The sequence below is a fragment of the Gallus gallus genome, chromosome 1 (genome assembly GCF_016699485.2).
Source record: "Gallus gallus isolate bGalGal1 chromosome 1, bGalGal1.mat.broiler.GRCg7b, whole genome shotgun sequence".
In the NCBI taxonomy this organism is placed as follows: Eukaryota; Metazoa; Chordata; class Aves; order Galliformes; family Phasianidae; genus Gallus; species Gallus gallus.
In genome coordinates this window covers 789,855-809,566 of record NC_052532.1, presented here as the reverse complement: position 1 = coordinate 809,566, position 19,712 = coordinate 789,855, and the positions used below count along the sequence as shown (strand labels likewise).

At 55.9% G+C, this 19,712-nt stretch overlaps 1 protein-coding gene across 1 annotated transcript in view; it reads right to left on the bottom strand.

The window, feature by feature from the left end:
- Nucleotides 1–19,712, bottom strand: part of SHANK3 (SH3 and multiple ankyrin repeat domains 3) — a 282,770-nt gene that overhangs the window by 39,107 nt on the left and 223,951 nt on the right. The window contains 1 exon segment of the mRNA XM_025152878.3: nt 18,904–19,028. Coding sequence (XP_025008646.2) covers nt 18,904–19,028 — 125 coding nt within the window.

Below are 19,712 nucleotides of genomic sequence, written 5' to 3'. Positions count from 1 at the left end.
TGTTGGTCAGTCATTGGTCAACCACTGGTCAACTGTTGGTCAATCATTGGTCAACTGTTGGTCAGTCATTGGTCAACCATTGGTCAACTGTTGGTCAATCATTGGTCAACCGTTGGTCAATCACCGGTCAACCACTGGTCAACTGTTCTTCAACTGTTCATGAACACTGACCACAGGTCCTTCTCCTTGGAGCTCCCTTCCAGCACATGAGCCCCCAGCCTGTACTGATCCACGTGTTGTTCCTCCCCAGGTGCAGGACCCTACAGTTACCCGTGTTGAACTCTGATGCTCTACAACGTTCAAGAGAGCCCTGAGCAGCAGCAGGTCCTGGACCAGCCCTGCAGAGGCCACCAGAAGAGGCAGTCGGCGCTGAGCTCTCATGGGCAGCTGCTCATCACGACCTCTCATTCAGCAAACAGGAGAAGTGCTTCACGCGTTCATTCTGTACACCACGGGCTTTGTAGTAAACAAAGCCTCACCAAAATCTATTACATCTAAATAGAGATCTTTATCAAACAAATCCGATGCCTCCAACAATGAAATCACATCTGTTTTATGAGATTTTATGGTGTTCATTATATTCCACTCTTTAATTTTTTATCAGCTGCCTTCGCTACCGGCGTGCCGCCGTCAGGGAGGATCTCTGCCCCTCCCCAGCTCTGCCAGCCCCCCGCATCCCCCAGCATCCTACAATGAAAAAACACCCAAACTGAACAATCGCCACCTGGGAGATGCTGACAGCTTCGGTTACTAATGGTGTGGAAAATATTTCATCATCTGCATGTGATACGTGCACATCGCCCTGCTCCTTTCCAAATAAAGAACAGGAATGCTGACAGAACACGCCTGTGCTGTTTCATTTTTAATCATCCCAACACGTCCATCCTGCAGGGCAGCAGCTCATGTTTTTTAGGTTACTCCAACACAGAGGTGCTGGATTGGGGCGTTCTGACCCTGCGCTGAGAGGAGGGACCTCAGCCCCTCCTCCAGCAGTTATGGCACAGCCTAAGCATGCATCCCCAGGAGAGATGGGGCACATCTGGTGGGGACCTGCATGTCCCTGTCCTTCTGGTGCTCAGGTTGGCCGCTGGGGTTTCTGCTGGTCGCTCAAGGGACAGACGGGAATCATGGACTTCCAGCTGTTTGTATCTCCCTGTGATCAGGGATGAGGAAAGCATGAAGCTGGGGGGAAGAGTCCATCTGCCGCAGGGCAGGAAGGCCCTACAGAGGGGTCCAGACAGGCTGCATTGATGGGCTGAGGCCAATGGGATGAAGTTCAACCAAGTGCCGGGTCCTCCACCTGGGTCACATCAACTCCCCATCCCTGGGCGTGTTCCAGAACCATGGGGAGTCCCCATTTGGGGACAAGGTCAGTGGGCACGGTGGGATGGGTTGGGGATGGAGCGGGGATCTTAGAAGTAGTGGTTGACCCCATGGAGTTGATCTCACAGAGTTTGGTTGGGTGGTGGTTGACCCCATAGGGTCATCCTTGTAGCACTGACCCCATAGGGTTTGATTGGCTGGTGGCTAATCCCATAGGGTTGACCCATAGGACTGACCCCATAAAGTTCGTTGAGTCGAGGTGGACCCCTTATAGTCCTTTCCAACCTTCATGATTCTTTGATGCTATGATTCAATCCATAAAAGGTACCCATTGTGGCCGGGCAACCTTTTGCCCAACGTGTTTCAAACACACCCACGGATGGAGCACTCCTAAAAAGCCTCCAAGACGAACTCAGAGTGCACCTTACAGCTTCATTCTGCCAATGGGTACTCCTTGGCTGCAGGAAGCACACACTTTTAAGAAGGTGGAAAGGATGGCCCAGGGAACTCCCAACCTGCCAGCATCTTCTCTGTGCAGGGGAAGAGCACGGCGTAGAGGCTCCTGGAAGCTGTGCTAAGGCCCATGGAAGAGAGGGAGGTGATATGGGATGACCAGCACAGCTGCACCAAGGGTGGGTCCTGCCTGACCAACACATGGCTGCTGCGAAGGTGTCACCGGACAGAAGTGCTGCTGAGGTCAACTGTCTGGACTAGAGAGGCCTTTGACACGGTGCCCCATAACCACAGAGCTTTGGTGCAAGGCCCTGTGCCAGCATCGCGCCGGGTCTGCAGCACTGCGCTGTGGGGAGCGGCTGAGGGAGGGGGGATGGGGCGGTGTGGGGCAGAGGGGCTCAGGGAGAGCTCAGCGCTCTGTGCCACTCCTGAAAGGAGGCTGCAGTGAAGGAGGGGTCGGTCTCTATCCGCAGGGAATGGTGATGGGACGGGAGGGGATGGGCTGAGGGTGCGCTGGGGAGGGTCAGGTTGGAGCTGGGGAACAATCTGTGCTCCAAAGAGCGGCCAGCACTGCACAGCTGCCCAGGGCAGTGGGGAGTCCCCATCCCTGGGGGGGTTCAGTGACCACGGGGATGTGGCACTTGGGGACGTGGTCGGTGGGGAAATATCGGTGCCGGGTGGATGGTGGGACCAGATGATCTAAGAGGTCTTTTCCAAACAAAATGATTCTGTGACTCCATGACTACATATGGACCAACACAGGGGGAGGGACTGTATGTGTGGATAAACCCAACACAGAACTGAACAATGAGCTGAAAGAACTCCATCACAGTGATGGGTCTGAGGTGCTTTCAGCCCACCTGTGCCCTCCTGGCGACCTGGGACACGCAGTGCCATAATGGAGAGCAGATTACAGAGACTGGTGAAGAGAACCACATCTGCACTGCGCTGTAAGTTCCAACTGCCGTGCTGTGCTGTCACTTACGCTGGTGCTGTGAATTACATATACTGCTAAATCAAAGCCCTGTGCAATGGGCCTCATCTCCAGAGACTTGTGGGACCATAAGAAAACAGTGCCCTGCTCCCTGCTGCACATGGCGGGCTGAATTCCAACAATTCCTGAGACACAAACCTGGGCGCAGCACCTCTGGCTGTTCTACAGCATCTGAGACCATTTCTTCCTTGTGGGAATGTCACTTCTGCGGTGCTCAGTGCACACTCGGGGGTCCCAGCATGGTGCCAGCAATGAGGGGACAGCTAGACGTTCCCAGCTGAAGTCAGACTGGGAAGAAGAGAACAGAGAACTGCAGGCAGGTTTGAGGATCTGATCTCCAGAGAAGGAGTGCTCAAGCTGTGCCCTTCCTGGGGCAGAGAAGAAGGGAGGAGCACCCCCTTTGCCTGCTGGCCACACTATGTGCAGTGTACCCCAGGGCCTCATTGGCCTTCATGGCCACCTGGGCACACTGCTGGCTAACGGTCAACCATTGGTCAACCATTGGCCAACCACCGGTCAACCGTTGGCCAACCGTTGGCCACCGGAACCCACAGGTCCTTCTCTGCAGAGCTCCTTCCCAGCAGCTCAGCCCCCAGCCTGCACTGATGTGTGGCTGCTCCTCCCCAGGTGCAGGACCCCGTGCTGCCCCCTCAGCCTGCCCTGCTCCCCCTGAACTCTGTCCCATTGGCAAGGATGGCATCGATTAATGCCGACCGGTACCCACAGTTGTGACAGTGTCATGTTGGATTGCAGAAAGGCGACACAAATGCTATCCAGGCAGCTTCAGCAAGCGTGCTGTGGTCCATTCTGGACACTTCATTATCCACATGATAGGAACCAGGGAGAAGCAGTTCAGGGAAATGCACACTATGAGCAGAAAATCGTAAAGGCTGAATTCTGACTCACTCATTTTCCGGTCCGTACCTCCGTTATGCGGTGTCTGTGCCTTCTCAGCACAGCAGGTAAGGACAACTCTGAGCTGACAATAACTCACCTGAGCAGTGCAGATCCCCAGGAATAAGAAGCGTTAATGAGAGAGACGCGAGCTCTCAGGCCTGGAATAATTTCCCTCTACTCCAGAGCTGTGGCCACCAACCAGGAGGAAACTGGTGCAACAACCAGAATGCCAGAGGGGGTGAGGCCCTGACACTGCCCAGAGCTGTGGGTGCACCATCCGCAGAGGTGCCCGAGGCTGTGGATGGGGCTCTGGGCAGCCTGAGCTGGGGGGCACCCAGTCCATGGCAGGGATGGGGCTGGGGGGCTGCGGGGTCCCTTCTGACCCAACCATTCTGGGATTCTATGATTTATAAGGTCCCTTCTAACCCAACCACGCTGCAATGCTGTCATGGTTCTGTGATGCACAGCAAACCTTCAGAGGGCTGGAGCACCTCTCCTGGGAGGAAAGGTTGAGGGAACTGGGCTTGTTTAGCTTGGAGAAGAGAAGGCTGTGAGGAGACCTCACTGTGGCCTTCCATTACTTGAAAGGAGCGTATAAACAGGAGGGGGTATGGCTGTTTATGAGGGTGGATGGTGATAGGACAAGGGGGAATGGTTTTAAACTGAGACAGGGGAGGTTTGGGTTGGATATGAGGAGGAAGTTTTTCCCCCAGAGGGTGGTGACGCACTGAACAGGTTGCCCAAGGAGGCTGTGGATGCCCAATCCCTGCAGGCATTCAAGGCCAGGCTGGATGTGGCTCTGGGCAGCCTGGGCTGCTGGTTGGCGACCCTGCACATAGCAGGGGGTTGGAACGAGATGAGCACTGTGGACCTTTTCAACCCAGGCCATTCTATGGTTCTTTGAACCCACACACTGCTCACAGCAGAGCTCTGATGTCTGATTGCCAACCTCACCTTCTCAGCACCCCAAAGCACTCCACCTGCAGGAAGCCTGAATGATTCTCCAGGTCCCAAGTTGCTCCTTGGAAGAATCTGAGCTCCATACTGTCCTTCCCACCTCTCCCACGCAACCCAACCCGACTCAATCCAACCCAACCCAACCCAACCCAACCCACCCATGGTTCTGAGCTGAGTACCCCCAGCAGTGCCCTCAGACGCTGAGATGGACAGACTCCTTCAGCCCCACAGAGCCTTTTTCAGCTCCTGAATCCTTCTGGGGCCCCTCTCTGCATTCTGCTCAGCAGCTTCAGATTCGCTCTGTGGTACGAATTCCTGATCTGCACAAAGTACTGTTTTAGTCATCTTTCAAAGCTGCAACTCTCTCTGCAAGTTCACAGGACACTTAAAGCTTATCCCTTGCATATACAATTCAGACATCTCCACCACATCCCACGCAGCCAGCTAATGTTAGGACAATTATCTCGGAGAAGCCCGTATCTTCTGCTGCATTACATTTTCCAGATTCATCCCATACCCTTCTTCTGCACTTTCTGTGTGCACACACTGCTGGAAGAAGGTGCACAGCAGCAAAGCTGCCCTGGGAGCCGTTCCCACCTGGTGGCACCCACAGCTCTCACAGCGCTCCAGGGGAGCACCAGGGGAGGGTCAGGTTGGAGCTGGAGAACAATCTGTGCTCCAAAGAGCGGCCAGCACTGCACAGCTGCCCAGGGCAGTGGGGAGTCCCCATCCCTGGGGGGGTTCAATGACCACAGCGATGTGGCACTTGGGGACGTGGTCGGTGGGCACGGTGGGATGGGTTAAGGTTGGGTTGGGGATCTCAGAGCTCTTTTCCAATTAAATGACTCTGTGAGCCCGCAATTCCCTTGGCACAGTTCTGAAGCAGCGCTGGAAGTGCTGGGCTGTGGGATCACTGGGCATCATGGGGTGTCACAGGGATCTACAAACCACACGGCTCTTAGGGAAGACGCTCTTGGAATGAGTCCAGAGGAAGCCACTCAGATGGTCAGAGGGCCACTAAGATGGTCAGAGGGCCACTAAGATGGTCAGAGGGCTGGAGCACCTCTCCTATTAGGAAAGGCTGGGGGAACTGGGCTTGTTTAGCTTGGAGGAGAGAAGGCTGCGAGGAGACCTCATTGTGGCCTTCCAGTACTTGAAGGGAGCATATAAACAGGAGGGGGAATGGCTGTTAACAAGGGAGGATAGCAATAGGACAAGGGGGAATGGTTTTAAACTGAGACAGGGGAGGTTTAGGTTGGATATGAGGAGGAAGTTTTTCCCCCAGGGGGTGGTGACGCACTGAACAGGTTGCCCAAGGAGACTGTGGATGCCCCATCCCTGCAGGCATTCAAGGCCAGGCTGGATGTGGCTGTGGGCAGCCTGGGCTGCTGGTTGGCGACCCTGCACATAGCAGGGGGTTGGAACGAGATGAGCACTGTGGTCCTTTGCAAGCCAGGCCATTCTATGGCCCTACGATTTGCAGAAGATGTAAATGCAGCCCTGGCTTTAACCAGCCCTGCAGTGAAGTCAAGGAAAGGCAGTGAGCTGCACCGCACTGCACCGCCCTTCTCAAAGCCCTCCTTGTGCTCCCGCTGAGTGGTTCCATGGCCTCCCCGGGCGCTGATCCTCATCCACACGACCCGCAGCTCCCTGGGCTGCCTGGCTCAGCATCTCAGAGGAGCAGCAGCCCCTCCAGCCCTCCATGGGCTGTGCGGATGAGGCTGCACGCATCTCCGCGCTGCTTTCTGCTCCCAAGCCTGTTAATTTGAGTGCCTTTATTTTTAGCAAATACTATCTCACTTTCTCCTTGGTTACAGCTGGGAAACTTTCTGTTCCAAGCACATCATATGGAGAGATACATCCTCCTGATTTGTTCCAAACTCAGAACAGAACATTTCTGCCTTTTTTTTTTTTGCTTCTTGCACCAGAATATACGATTTTATCATTTACATACAGAAATGCATCTCTACCAGACTGTTTTTTTTTTTGCCTCCACTGCGCTAAAATGCCTTCGTATCTTTCCGTATTGGCCTCTGATATTTCCTTTGGCTTCCCTTCCCAGCCTCCTACACACCTCAGCTCGAATTAACTGCGTTTCCTTCTCCCCGCCTCGCTGACCTTTCCGGGTGCATGGAGGGTACTGAACGGCTCCTCCATTAACGCACTGCAGCGGGGTGAAGTCCTGCCCAGCCCTTTTCTTCCCCCGACTCCGGGGCTGCATTGAGCAACGTGTCCTCAAACGACCCCCGGATTCTCTTCGTGATGTAAAGCTGATATTCCCAAGGACCGAAATCTCAGCGCTGGAGGAGCGGTGCTCTCCCGGCCTCGGGCTGCTCTCCGTGCTGTGAGCTCTGCACACACAGCTCCAATCCCGGCCAGCAGAGCTCCTCCCACAGCTGCACAATGAGCCACGAGTTCTTTTGTTACGGTGTCAAACCAAATCCACGCCGGAGCATGGAACGTCCCACCAACACCATTCCTCTGGTGGCACAAGGGATGGATGGTGCGGTGCAGAGGGACCGGGACAGGCTGAGCAGCGGGACAGGAGAACCTCATGGGGCCCAACAGTGCCAAGTGTGAGCTCTTATACCTTCAGTATAAGCTGCGGGGTGGAAGGATGGAGCCCAGCCCTGCTGAAAAGGCCCTGGGGGTGCGGGTGGGGAGCAGCACCACGAGGCAGCACTGCGCCCTCTCAGCACAGAGAGCCAACTGCACCCTGGGGGCAGCCAGAGCAGTGTGGCCAGCAGGGCGAGGGAGGGGGTCTGCAGCTCTGCTCTGTGCTGGGACACCTCACCTGCAGCACTGCACCCACTGCTGGGCTCAGCTCAATGAGCCGATAGGGATCTCCTACACAGAGCCCAGTGGAGGGCCCCAGAGATGTGTAAGGGCCTGGAGCACCTCCTGCTGGGGACGGGCTGAGAGCCCCGGGGCTGCGTGTGTGCATGGAGGAGAGAAGGCTGAGAGGGGATCTGAGCTGTGCTGGTGGATATCCGACAGGTGGGGGTCAGGAGGAGGGGGCTGGGCTCTGTTCCATGGTGCTCAGTGCCAGGACGAGGGGCAGTGGGCACAGACTGCAGCCCAGGGATTCCATCTGACCAGGAGGGAGACCTGCCCAGAGAGGTGGGGGGGGTCTACTTTGTAAGACCCCCACCCTGGGGTCCCATTGGCCTTTCTGGCCACCATGGCACACTGCTGGCTCGCACTCAGCCTGCTGACCCCCACCCAGGTCCCTCTCTGCAGAGCTCCTTTTGATCAGCTCAGCCCCAACCCTCACTGATGCTGTGGCTGCTCCTCCCATCCCATCAGGTTCCTCTCTGCCCCACTGTCAGCCACTGATGTCACTGCCATCTCGCTGGATGGTAGCGCAGCCCCGTGGGGCGTCAGCCACTCCTCCCAGCTTTGTGCCACCCCCAAACTCTCTGCAGGTGCGCTCAGTCCTTCATCCAGGTCACTGATGGAGATGGCAAACAAGACCAGACCTGGCACCCACCCCTGGGAAGCACCGCTATCACAGCCCTCTGAGCTCTGCCCATCATCAGCTCTCAGCCCACCTCACTGCCCTCTCATCTACCCCTACGTGGATGCTGTGGCTGACGGTGCCCAACGCCGTGCTGAAGTCACAGCACCACATCCACCGCTGCCCCAACCCCCAGCCGGCCACGGCATCGCAGACGGCTCCAGGCTGGTGCAGTGTGATTTCCCCTTGGTTGCTGGTTGCAACCCATGCTGGTTGCTCCTCATCACCTTCTTCTCTCCCAGTTGCTTGGGGATGGCATCCAGGATGAGCTGCTCCATCTCTCGGGGTGGAGATGAGGCTGACAGGCCTGGAGGTGCCCGGACCCTTGCTGCCCTTTTTGGAGACAGGGCTGACACCGGCTCTCCTCCAGCCTGCAGGGATCTCTCTCACTCTCCAGGAACCCTCCAAGATGACAGCAGCTCAGCAGTCACCTCTGCAGCTCCCTCGGCACTCGTGGTTTGTCCTGCTGGGGCCCGAGGGTTTGTGTGCACTGATTTTGCCTGGACCATCTCCAGCATGACCCTCGTCCCCTTCCCCAGCCCTCCTTTCCCCACTCTATTTCCATGCTCTGGGATTTCTGAGGGGCAAAAAACAAAACTGGAGAGAGAGCTCTGCCTTGGAAAACAGAGCTCAGGAAAGAAAAGACACAGTTGGGTTCTGCTGGGTGGTTTTGTCCTGGGAAAAAAGTGCAGAGTCGTATTCAGGGCTTTGCTCGTCACCCCGGGCAATGACACTGGGAAGGCTGCTGGCCCCGAGGGAGGCACAGCACAGGGACTCCACGAGCCAGAGCTGCCCTGGACGTCTGCTGTGTGCTCAGGACAGGGCCTGGAAGGTTTTGGGACTGCTCTGTCCTTCTGATCTGCAGCCCTGGTTGCTCACCCGGGTTGGGTGCTGGTGATTCCTCCGGGAACAACCTGGAGCAGCTCGAGGGCGACTGCTTTGGGGTCGGGGATGATGGAGACGCAGTGAGCTCCAGCACTGTTCTCAGCTGAGTCTGCTCAGAAGAATCCTTCTGGCTGAGATGGAGACCCACCAAGGAGTGCAGCCCCAGGCTGTGCTGCCAATGCAGCCAGACGTGACCCTCCTGGGCACCATCCTGGAGTGCAATGGGGGACCACCAGAAAGCCCATAACTGTGAGAGGGAGGAGAGCTCCGTGAGCACATCTGCTGGCACGGAGAGCAGGGCTTTGAGTGGGGTGCACCAGAGAACGGGGAACAGAATCAGAGCAGGGGAAGCTGGCGGGGGGGTGGGGGGGGAGCTCAGGGCAGAGGGCTGCAGCAGTGCGGGACAGCCTGCAGGGTGGGTGCAGAGCTGGGGCTGAGGTGGGGCAGCTCTGGGTCCTGTGGGGAACTGCTGGGAAGTGGTTCCTGGGGAGCAGCACGAGGGAAAGCAGAGCTGGTTTGGAAAGAAATACGTTGAGGTCTCAGGAACAACCCATCCTGTCGTGTGGGAAGATGGGGTGTTTCTGCACACGATTCAAGATGGTATCCAACTTTGGAATGAACCAAAAGGCACAGAGCACACAGGCAGGAAGGAGGAGCACTGAGGGGCTCCAAAACAATACGGGCATTGCTGGAGCCCATGGGAGCAGCAATGGGAGGTCAGAGTGCAGCTGGAGCTGAGGCCGGGCAAGGACAGCTCGCGTTGGCAATGGGTACCAAATGACGTTCAGGGAGAAGGTATGTCTGCTGATGGAGATTAACCACGGATCACAGGATTTTCCAGTCGGAAAAGAGCTCTGAGATCCCCAACCCAACCTGAACCCATCCCACCGACCACGTCCCCAAGTGCCACATCCCTGTGGTCACTGAACCCCCCCGGGGATGGGGACTCCCCACTGCCCTGGGCAGCTGTGCAGTGCTGGCCGCTCTTTGGAGCACAGATTGTTCCCCAGCTCCAACCTGAACTCCCATTGGAAAGGCACTGCTGGTTTGGTGTCAGGGCTCTCTGCTCATAAGGACCAGTGGCGATGGCACATCTCACTGTGTTGGTAACTCCCTGAGGCCTCGGAGAGAAACCCCCAGCAGCACTGAGAACAAAGACAAGCTGCTCCACGGAGCGGCTCCGTGTTCAGCATTTCCCCCTGCAGTGCTGCACCAGAAGCCCGCAGTGCTGGGATGCAGTGGCAGCATCTGCAGAACGGGCACTGGTCCTGGAAAGTCCACCCTGTGATCCCCAAACAGGCGGGGAAGAGTGGGTCAGTGCACCCAGCACAGCTCTGGTCTGCTGTGTGACACCCTGAGCACAGTACGTGACACTGAGCGCCGTTATCTCACACCCTGAGCACAGTATGTGACACCCTGAGCACAGTATGCTGCACCTTGAGTACCATGCATGACACCCCGAGCTCAATATGTGACACCCTGAGCACCATGATCTCACACCCTGAGCACAGTATGAAACCTGAGCACCATAGGTGACACCCTGAGCACAGTATGACACCCTGAGCTCAATATGTGACACCCCGAGCTCAATAGGTGACACCCCGTGCTGTACAGGTGACACCCTGAGCTCAATAGGTGACACCCTGAGCTCAATAGGTGACACCCCGTGCTCTATAGGTGACACCCTGAGCACAGTATGTGACACCCTGAGCTCAATATGTGACACCCTGAGCACAGTATGCTACACACTTGAGTACTATGTGTGATACCCTGAGCACAGTATGACACCCTGAGGACAACAGGTGACACCCTGAGCTCAAAATGTGATACTCTGAGCTCAATATGTGACACCCTGAGCACCGTTATCTCACACCCTGAGCTCAATATATGACACCCTGAGCACAGTATGCTACACCTTGAGTACCATGTGTGACACCCTGAGCACAGTATGACACCCTAAGCTCAATACATGACACCCTGAGCACCATTATCTCACATCCTGAGCTCAATAGGTGACACCCTGAGCACATTATGACACCCTGAGCTCAATAGGTGACACCCTGAGCACAGTGTGACACTCTGAGCTCAATAGGTGACACCCTGAGCACAGTATGACACCCTGAGATCAACATGTGACACCCCGTGCTCAATAGGTGACACCCTTAGCACAGTATGTGACACCCTGAGCCCAATAGGTGACACCCCGTGCTCAATAGGTGACACCCTGAGCTCAATAGGTGACACCCCGAGCTCAATAGGTGACACCCTGAGCCCAATAGGTGACATCCTGAGCTCTATAGGTGACACCCTGAACACAGTATGTGACACCCTGAGCACAGTGTGGCACTCTGAGCTCAACATGTGACACCCCGTGCTCTATAGGTGACACCCTGAGCTCAATATGTGACACCCCGAGCTCAATAGGTGACACCCTGTGCTCTACAGGTGACACCCTGAGCACAGTGTGACACTCTGAGCTCAATAGGTGACACCCTGAGCACAGTATGACACCCTGAGCTCAACATGTGACACCCCGTGCTCAATATGTGACACCCTGAGCACAGTACGTGACACCCCATGCTCTATAGGTGACACCCTGAGCACAGTATGTGACACCCTGAGCTCAATATGTGACACCCTGAGCACAATATGTGACACCCTGAGCACAGTATGCTACACACTTGAGTACTATGTGTGATACCCTGAGCACAGTATGACACCCTGAGCTCAATATGTGATACTCTGAGCTCAATATGTGACACCCTGAGCACAGTATGCTACACCTTGAGTACCATGTGTGACACCCTGAGCACAATATGACACCCTGAGCTCAATACATGACATCCTGAGCACCATTATCTCACATCCTGAGCTCAATATGTGACACCCCGTGCTCAATAGGTGACACCCTTAGCACAGTATGTGACACCCTGAGCTCAATAGGTGACACCCTGAGCTCAATAGGTGACACCCCATGCTCTATAGGTGACACCCTGAGCACAGTATGTGACACCCTGAGCTCAATATGTGACACCCTGAGCACAATATGACACCCTGAGCACAGTATGCTACACACTTGAGTACTATGTGTGATACCCTGAGCACAGTATGACACCCTGAGCTCAATATGTGATACTCTGAGCTCAATATGTGACACCCTGAGCACAGTATGCTACACCTTGAGTACCATGTGTGACACCCTGAGCACAGTATGACACCCTGAGCTCAATACATGACATCCTGAGCACCATTATCTCACATCCTGAGCTCAATATGTGACACCCCGTGCTCTATAGGTGACACCCTTAGCACAGTATGTGACACCCTGAGCTCAATAGGTGACACCCTGAGCTCAATAGGTGACACCCCGTGCTCTATAGGTGACACCCTGAGCACAGTATGTGACACCCTGAGCTCAATATGTGACACCCTGAGCACAATATGACACCCTGAGCACAGTATGCTACACACTTGAGTACTATGTGTGATACCCTGAGCACAGTATGACACCCTGAGCTCAATATGTGATACTCTGAGCTCAATATGTGACACCCTGAGCACAGTATGCTACACCTTGAGTACCATGTGTGACACCCTGAGCACAATATGACACCCTGAGCTCAATACATGACATCCTGAGCACCATTATCTCACATCCTGAGCTCAATATGTGACACCCCGTGCTCAATAGGTGACACCCTTAGCACAGTATGTGACACCCTGAGCTCAATAGGTGACACCCTGAGCTCAATAGGTGACACCCCATGCTCTATAGGTGACACCCTGAGCACAGTATGTGACACCCTGAGCTCAATATGTGACACCCTGAGCACAATATGACACCCTGAGCACAGTATGCTACACACTTGAGTACTATGTGTGATACCCTGAGCACAGTATGACACCCTGAGCTCAATATGTGATACTCTGAGCTCAATATGTGACACCCTGAGCACAGTATGCTACACCTTGAGTACCATGTGTGACACCCTGAGCACAATATGACACCCTGAGCTCAATACATGACATCCTGAGCACCATTATCTCACATCCTGAGCTCAATATGTGACACCCCGTGCTCAATAGGTGACACCCTTAGCACAGTATGTGACACCCTGAGCTCAATAGGTGACACCCTGAGCTCAATAGGTGACACCCCATGCTCTATAGGTGACACCCTGAGCACAGTATGTGACACCCTGAGCTCAATATGTGACACCCTGAGCACAATATGACACCCTGAGCACAGTATGCTACACACTTGAGTACTATGTGTGATACCCTGAGCACAGTATGACACCCTGAGCTCAATATGTGATACTCTGAGCTCAATATGTGACACCCTGAGCACAGTATGCTACACCTTGAGTACCATGTGTGACACCCTGAGCACAGTATGACACCCTGAGCTCAATACATGACATCCTGAGCACCATTATCTCACATCCTGAGCTCAATATGTGACACCCCGTGCTCTATAGGTGACACCCTTAGCACAGTATGTGACACCCTGAGCTCAATAGGTGACACCCTGAGCTCAATAGGTGACACCCCGTGCTCTATAGGTGACACCCTGAGCACAGTATGTGACACCCTGAGCTCAATATGTGACACCCTGAGCACAATATGACACCCTGAGCACAGTATGCTACACACTTGAGTACTATGTGTGATACCCTGAGCACAGTATGACACCCTGAGCTCAATATGTGATACTCTGAGCTCAATATGTGACACCCTGAGCACAGTATGCTACACCTTGAGTACCATGTGTGACACCCTGAGCACAATATGACACCCTGAGCTCAATACATGACATCCTGAGCACCATTATCTCACATCCTGAGCTCAATATGTGACACCCCGTGCTCTATAGGTGACACCCTTAGCACAGTATGTGACACCCTGAGCTCAATAGGTGACACCCTGAGCTCAATAGGTGACACCCCATGCTCCATAGGTGACACCCTGAGCACAGTATGTGACACCCTGAGCTCAATATGTGACACCCTGAGCACAATATGTGACACCCTGAGCACAGTATGCTACACACTTGAGTACTATGTGTGATACCCTGAGCACAGTATGACACCCTGAGGACAACAGGTGACACCCTGAGCTCAAAATGTGATACTCTGAGCTCAATATGTGACACCCTGAGCACCGTTATCTCACACCCTGAGCTCAATATATGACACCCTGAGCACAGTATGCTACACCTTGAGTACCATGTGTGACACCCTGAGCACAGTATGACACCCTAAGCTCAATACATGACACCCTGAGCACCATTATCTCACATCCTGAGCTCAATAGGTGACACCCTGAGCACATTATGACACCCTGAGCTCAATAGGTGACACCCTGAGCACAGTGTGACACTCTGAGCTCAATAGGTGACACCCTGAGCACAGTATGACACCCTGAGATCAACATGTGACACCCCGTGCTCAATAGGTGACACCCTTAGCACAGTATGTGACACCCTGAGCTCAACAGGTGACACCCTGAGCTCAATAGGTGACACCCCGTGCTCTATAGGTGACACCCTGAGCACAGTATGTGACACCCTGAGCCCAATAGGTGACACCCCGTGCTCTACAGGTGACACCCCGAGCTCAATAGGTGACACCCTGAGCCCAATAGGTGACATCCTGAGCTCTATAGGTGACACCCTGAACACAGTATGTGACACCCTGAGCACAGTGTGGCACTCTGAGCTCAACATGTGACACCCCGTGCTCTATAGGTGACACCCTGAGCTCAATATGTGACACCCCGAGCTCAATAGGTGACACCCTGTGCTCTACAGGTGACACCCTGAGCACAGTGTGACACTCTGAGCTCAATAGGTGACACCCTGAGCACAGTATGACACCCTGAGCTCAACATGTGACACCCCATGCTCTATAGGTGACACCCTGAGCATAGTATGTGACACCCCGTGCTCTATAGGTGACACCCTGAGCACCATTATCTCCCATCCTGAGCTCAACAGGAGACACCCTGAACACACCTCACCCCGAGTACGACACATCACACCCCCAGCACGAGGAGTCCCCCCCAGGCCGGCCCCGAGCGGTCAGAGGAGTGCCCTGCCGCCCAGGTCCCACCCCCACACGCACAGCTCTCTGCATTCAGGGGGTCCCACGGGGGGCTGTGGGAACGGTGCCGAGGTCTCCTGCAGCTCTGCAGGCACAGCAGCCCACGGCTGCAGACATGCAGGACAGCAGAGTGGCCCCAGGGGGGGGGTCTGGCATGGCCAACGGGAGCAGGAACAGCCACAAACCCACCGGCCAGGCTCACCAGGGGGCACAGCTTCACCGTGGAGCTGCCTTCCCACCACTGCTCTCAGTGCACGTAGGCTGGAGGGGCAGCCTGAAGGGATGCTGAGCGGGAGGGCGCTCACCCGCATCCTTCCATAGGCAGCTGTGCCGTGGGAGGCGGCGATCCCAGCGCTGAACAGAGGGCAGAGCTCCATGCCCTGCACCTCCCCGCCCCAAACAAGCAGAGCAATGTGGGCTCTGCGTGCCCTCCGTGCCCAGAGCAGCATCCCGACCCACAGCAGCTCTGCTCCATCACAGCCACGGGGCAGGAGCCCTTTGCTGCTGGGAACCAATGCTCCCCCTGTGACCTGAAAACACAAACTGACTTCAGCGGGTTCAGACATTTGTTTGTTTCAGCATTAAGAGCCTGAAAAACGGGGACCCTTCAGCTCTCGGGTCAGCAGATGACGACGACGCTGAGCGGGGAGTGCTGGAATTCTGCACATCTGGGAGCACCCCCAGGTGGGCTGCTGGGCAGAGGGCAGTGCAGCCACAGCACGACGGGAGCGGGGAAGGGGAGAGGAGCATCACCAGGGGAATGAAAAGCTGAAACTAAAGCCAAGAGTGGCCGGCAGTGCGTGGAAATCCGCCGAGGGGTCGCACAGGAATTACATGGAATGAGAGCAAGGGGCGGATGTGCTGACCTGCTGCGGTGTCTGAGAGCTGCAAACTGCTCCTGGAAGATGGGGCACACGGCTGCTGCCACAGACACAGCATCAGCCGAGAGGGCCCAACTCCAAACACGCTCCCGTTGCTTGCTTTTCCATTGGCAGGGCTGAGGGCAGAGCGCTGTGCAGCTCCAGGCTCTGCTGCAGGGATGGGGGCTGGGGGAGCTCTGCTGGAGGGGTCAGCGGGGGGAGAACTGCAGGGAGGCAGGGCTGCAGACATGACAGCGGGTTGCTGCTGCTGGATTACATGATTCAAGGCCAACAGCCATAATCATCAGGGAGCAGAGGAATGATGACAGGCAGAGGAGCTCCGGTGACCCCATCAGCGCCATCAGAGCAATACATTCTGGCATAGGACAGCAGGGGAATCCCCATCCCTGGGGGTGTCCCAGGGCTGCAGGGATGCGGCACTTGGGGACGTGGTCTGAGTGCGGAGGGGTGGGCTGGGGTTGGACTGTGGATCTCGGAGCTCTTTTCCAACCGGAGTGATTCTGCGTTCCTATGACGAGAACTGCCCCCACCCCAGGCAATGCCAGCACTCACACGGAGCAGCATCAGCAAATACTGCTGCACCAGAAAACACCTCTCAGCATTTCCCAGCTCCATTTCTCTATGTGAGTTCGCCAGCTCCAATGTGAAAGCACCTTACATATGCCTGTCTAGCACGGATCTCCAATACCGCAGAGCTTCACAGCTAAAAGCCTACAGATGAATCTCGGTGGGGACAGACACGGAGTCCCACACTTGGGATGCCTGTGCGACTCCAGTCTGAACGCAGCACGTCTCTAATCCGCGTGCTGGGGCGGGCTGACGAAGAAGAGTCTGGAAGAAGCAGTCCTAGAAAGATCCCACTGAGCTGGGAGATCTGCACTGCACAGCCAGCTGCCCACCGCTGCCCCTCACAGCCCAGCACCCCTGGGAAAGAGCACTTCCAATGGGAGCTTCAGACGGGCTCAGCAAAGCACCCCCAGCACCAGGAGCACCTCTGCAGCTCGGACAGTAGTAGAACCAAAGAGTGGTTGGATTGGAAGGGTCCTTAAAGATCACAGGACCACAGAATGGTTGGCTTGGAAGGGTCCTTAAGGATGACAGAATCACTGAATGGTTGGGTTGCAAGGGTCCTTAAAGATCACAGAGCCATAGAATGGTTGGGTTGGAAGGGTCCTTAAAGATCACAGAGCCATAGAATGGTTGGGTTGGAAGGGTCCTTAAAGATCACAGGACCACAGAATGGTTGGCTTGGAAGGGTCCTTAAGGATGACAGAATCACTGAATGGTTGGGTTGGAAGGGTCCTTAAAGATCACAGAGCCATAGAATGGTTGGGTTGGAAGGGTCCTTAAAGATCACAGAGCCATAGAATGGTTGGGTTGGAAGGGTCCTTAAAGATGACTGAACCACAGAATGGTTGGGTTGCAAGGGTCCTTAAAGATCACAGAGCCATAGAATGGTTGGGTTGGAAGGGTCCTTAAAGATGACTGAACCATAGAATGGTTGGGTTGGAAGGGTCCTTAAAGATCACAGAGCCATAGAATGGTTGGGTTGGAAGGGTCCTTGAAAATCACAGAAGCACAGAACGGTTGGGTTGGAAGGAATGTTATAGATTATAGAAGCACAGAATGGTTGGGTTGAAGGGACCCCCTGCCCCACTCCTGCTGTGGGCTGTGTGCCCCCCAGCTCAGGCTGCCCAGGGCCCCACTATGGCCTCGGGCACCTGCAGGGATGGGGCACCCACAGCTCTGGGCAGCAGTGCCAGCACAGCACCGCCTTGGGGAGAAGGATTTCTTCCTTCCACATCTCACATCCCCACACTGCACTGATGCAGACAGAACGTGTTGCCTTACTGGTTTAAAGCCTTAGGATATTTGCATGGGAAAACCCCGTTCCACGTTGGTCCCATCCCTGACCACCTTCATCCGCTCAGCGCCCTGAGGGGCTCAGAGGATCCCCAGAGCTCCAGAACTGCAGGGATTGGAAGGCAGCCCTGCAGCTCCCCCTGCAGCAGCTCCCCCTGCAGCAGTTCCCAGAGGCTCTGGGGTCCATTTGCAGTGCGGATACAGATGCAGACTGAGCGATGTGAGAACCCTCCCTTCCCCACTGCTCTGTAACGGCCCCGGCTCGGAGATACGCAGGCTTGGCCTATCCCTGCTGCATCCATTTGGCCCAGATTCTGAGCATCGTTTTCATTTCCAAGCGCCACTGTCATTTCTCCTGCACTTCCCTCCTATAGCACTGAGAATCCCCGCACAATTAACAAATTAACGTTATCGCTCTCTTTCAAACTGCTCCTTCAAAGCGTCCCCTGCTGCGCTCGCCGGGAGGTGAAGCTGCTGCTAACGAGGAGGGCTCCCAGGGACCCCGAGCTCCGGCTGCGGGGCAGTGCAGTCCTGCACTGAGCACAGCAAATGGGGCTGGGGGCGCCTCGGGACCCTCTGTGCCCTCCGCCTCCATCACAGCCCCCAGAGCTGTGAGTTGCTCCCGCAGGGCTGCCAAGGAAGGGCCAAGCAGGGGACACGCACGGGCAGAGCGCGGCATCCAGCACATCTGCTTCCTTTAGACCCCAATCTAATTCCTTTAGACCCCAATCATTGCAGCACGTCGGGCAAAGCTGCGACAAACACCAGCACAAAGCAACCCTGCCGGGGCGGCACCCGACGGGTCCTTCCTCCAAGTTCCACCCTCCCTGCAGTTACAGCCAGCAGAAAGGAACCCGTCAGCCCTTCTCCAGCACACAGCGCGCATCTGCTTGGGTGATGCTTCTGCCTCACCACGACGTCCACCAGAGGCCGTTTGAGTGGTGCCCATTACCAGAGCGCCCGGTAAGGGACGGCAGCAGAGCACGGGGCGGCTGTCAGGGCTGTCAGCCCCCATCCCAGCGGGCTCACCTCGATCAGGAAGTCTCCCGTGCGGAGCCCCGCTCGCCACGCAACGCCCTCCACGTCCACGGACTCCAGGTACTGCAGCGCAGGGAAGGCTGGCGTCGGGGTGAACTCCTCGATCGGGGTTTCAGCTGCAAAAGACAGAGGCAGAGATTGAGGCGCTGCGGTTGGGAGCGGGCAGAAGGCGGTGAGGGGCGGCCAGGAGCCCAGGAAAACCTCTGCGAATCGCTCTGCATGCACAGCCCGCCTTGGCTTCGTGCAGGGATCGCAGCAACCGCTGCGTGGCTGCAGCTCAGACCCTGAGATGGCCACAGAGCCCCTCGGAAATGAGTGCTCGGAGTAACGCTGCTGCCAGAAGGTCCCCAAAGCCTCCTCCGCCTCCCAGCGCCGTGCATGGAATGGGGACAACATCTGTGATGTAGGAGTGGAGCTCGCTCAGTGCTGTGTGGCTGCAGAGGTGCATCCCAGTGACACTCCGAGCCCACGCGTGCGGCCACGTGGGTGTGCAATAGTACACCGGGGATGTGCAGTGTGCATCCACGTGTGATGCTGCACCACGGTGCCCTCCAGCACGGGGCTTCCGCAGTGCTCAGAAGCAGGGAACCACCACCCACTGACGGACACCTGCATCAGTCCGAGGAGCCCCCGCTTTAATCACATTCCCAGCTGTAAAACCTGCCCTGCCCCACAGCAACAGCTCCTCCAAGGAACGGCCTCAGCTGCACCGGGAGGGCACCGATGCTGCCCAGCCCGGCCCACCCTGAGCTGCTGCCCACCCAGGGGAAGGCGCTCTGCCCAGCTGGGAGCAGACAGGA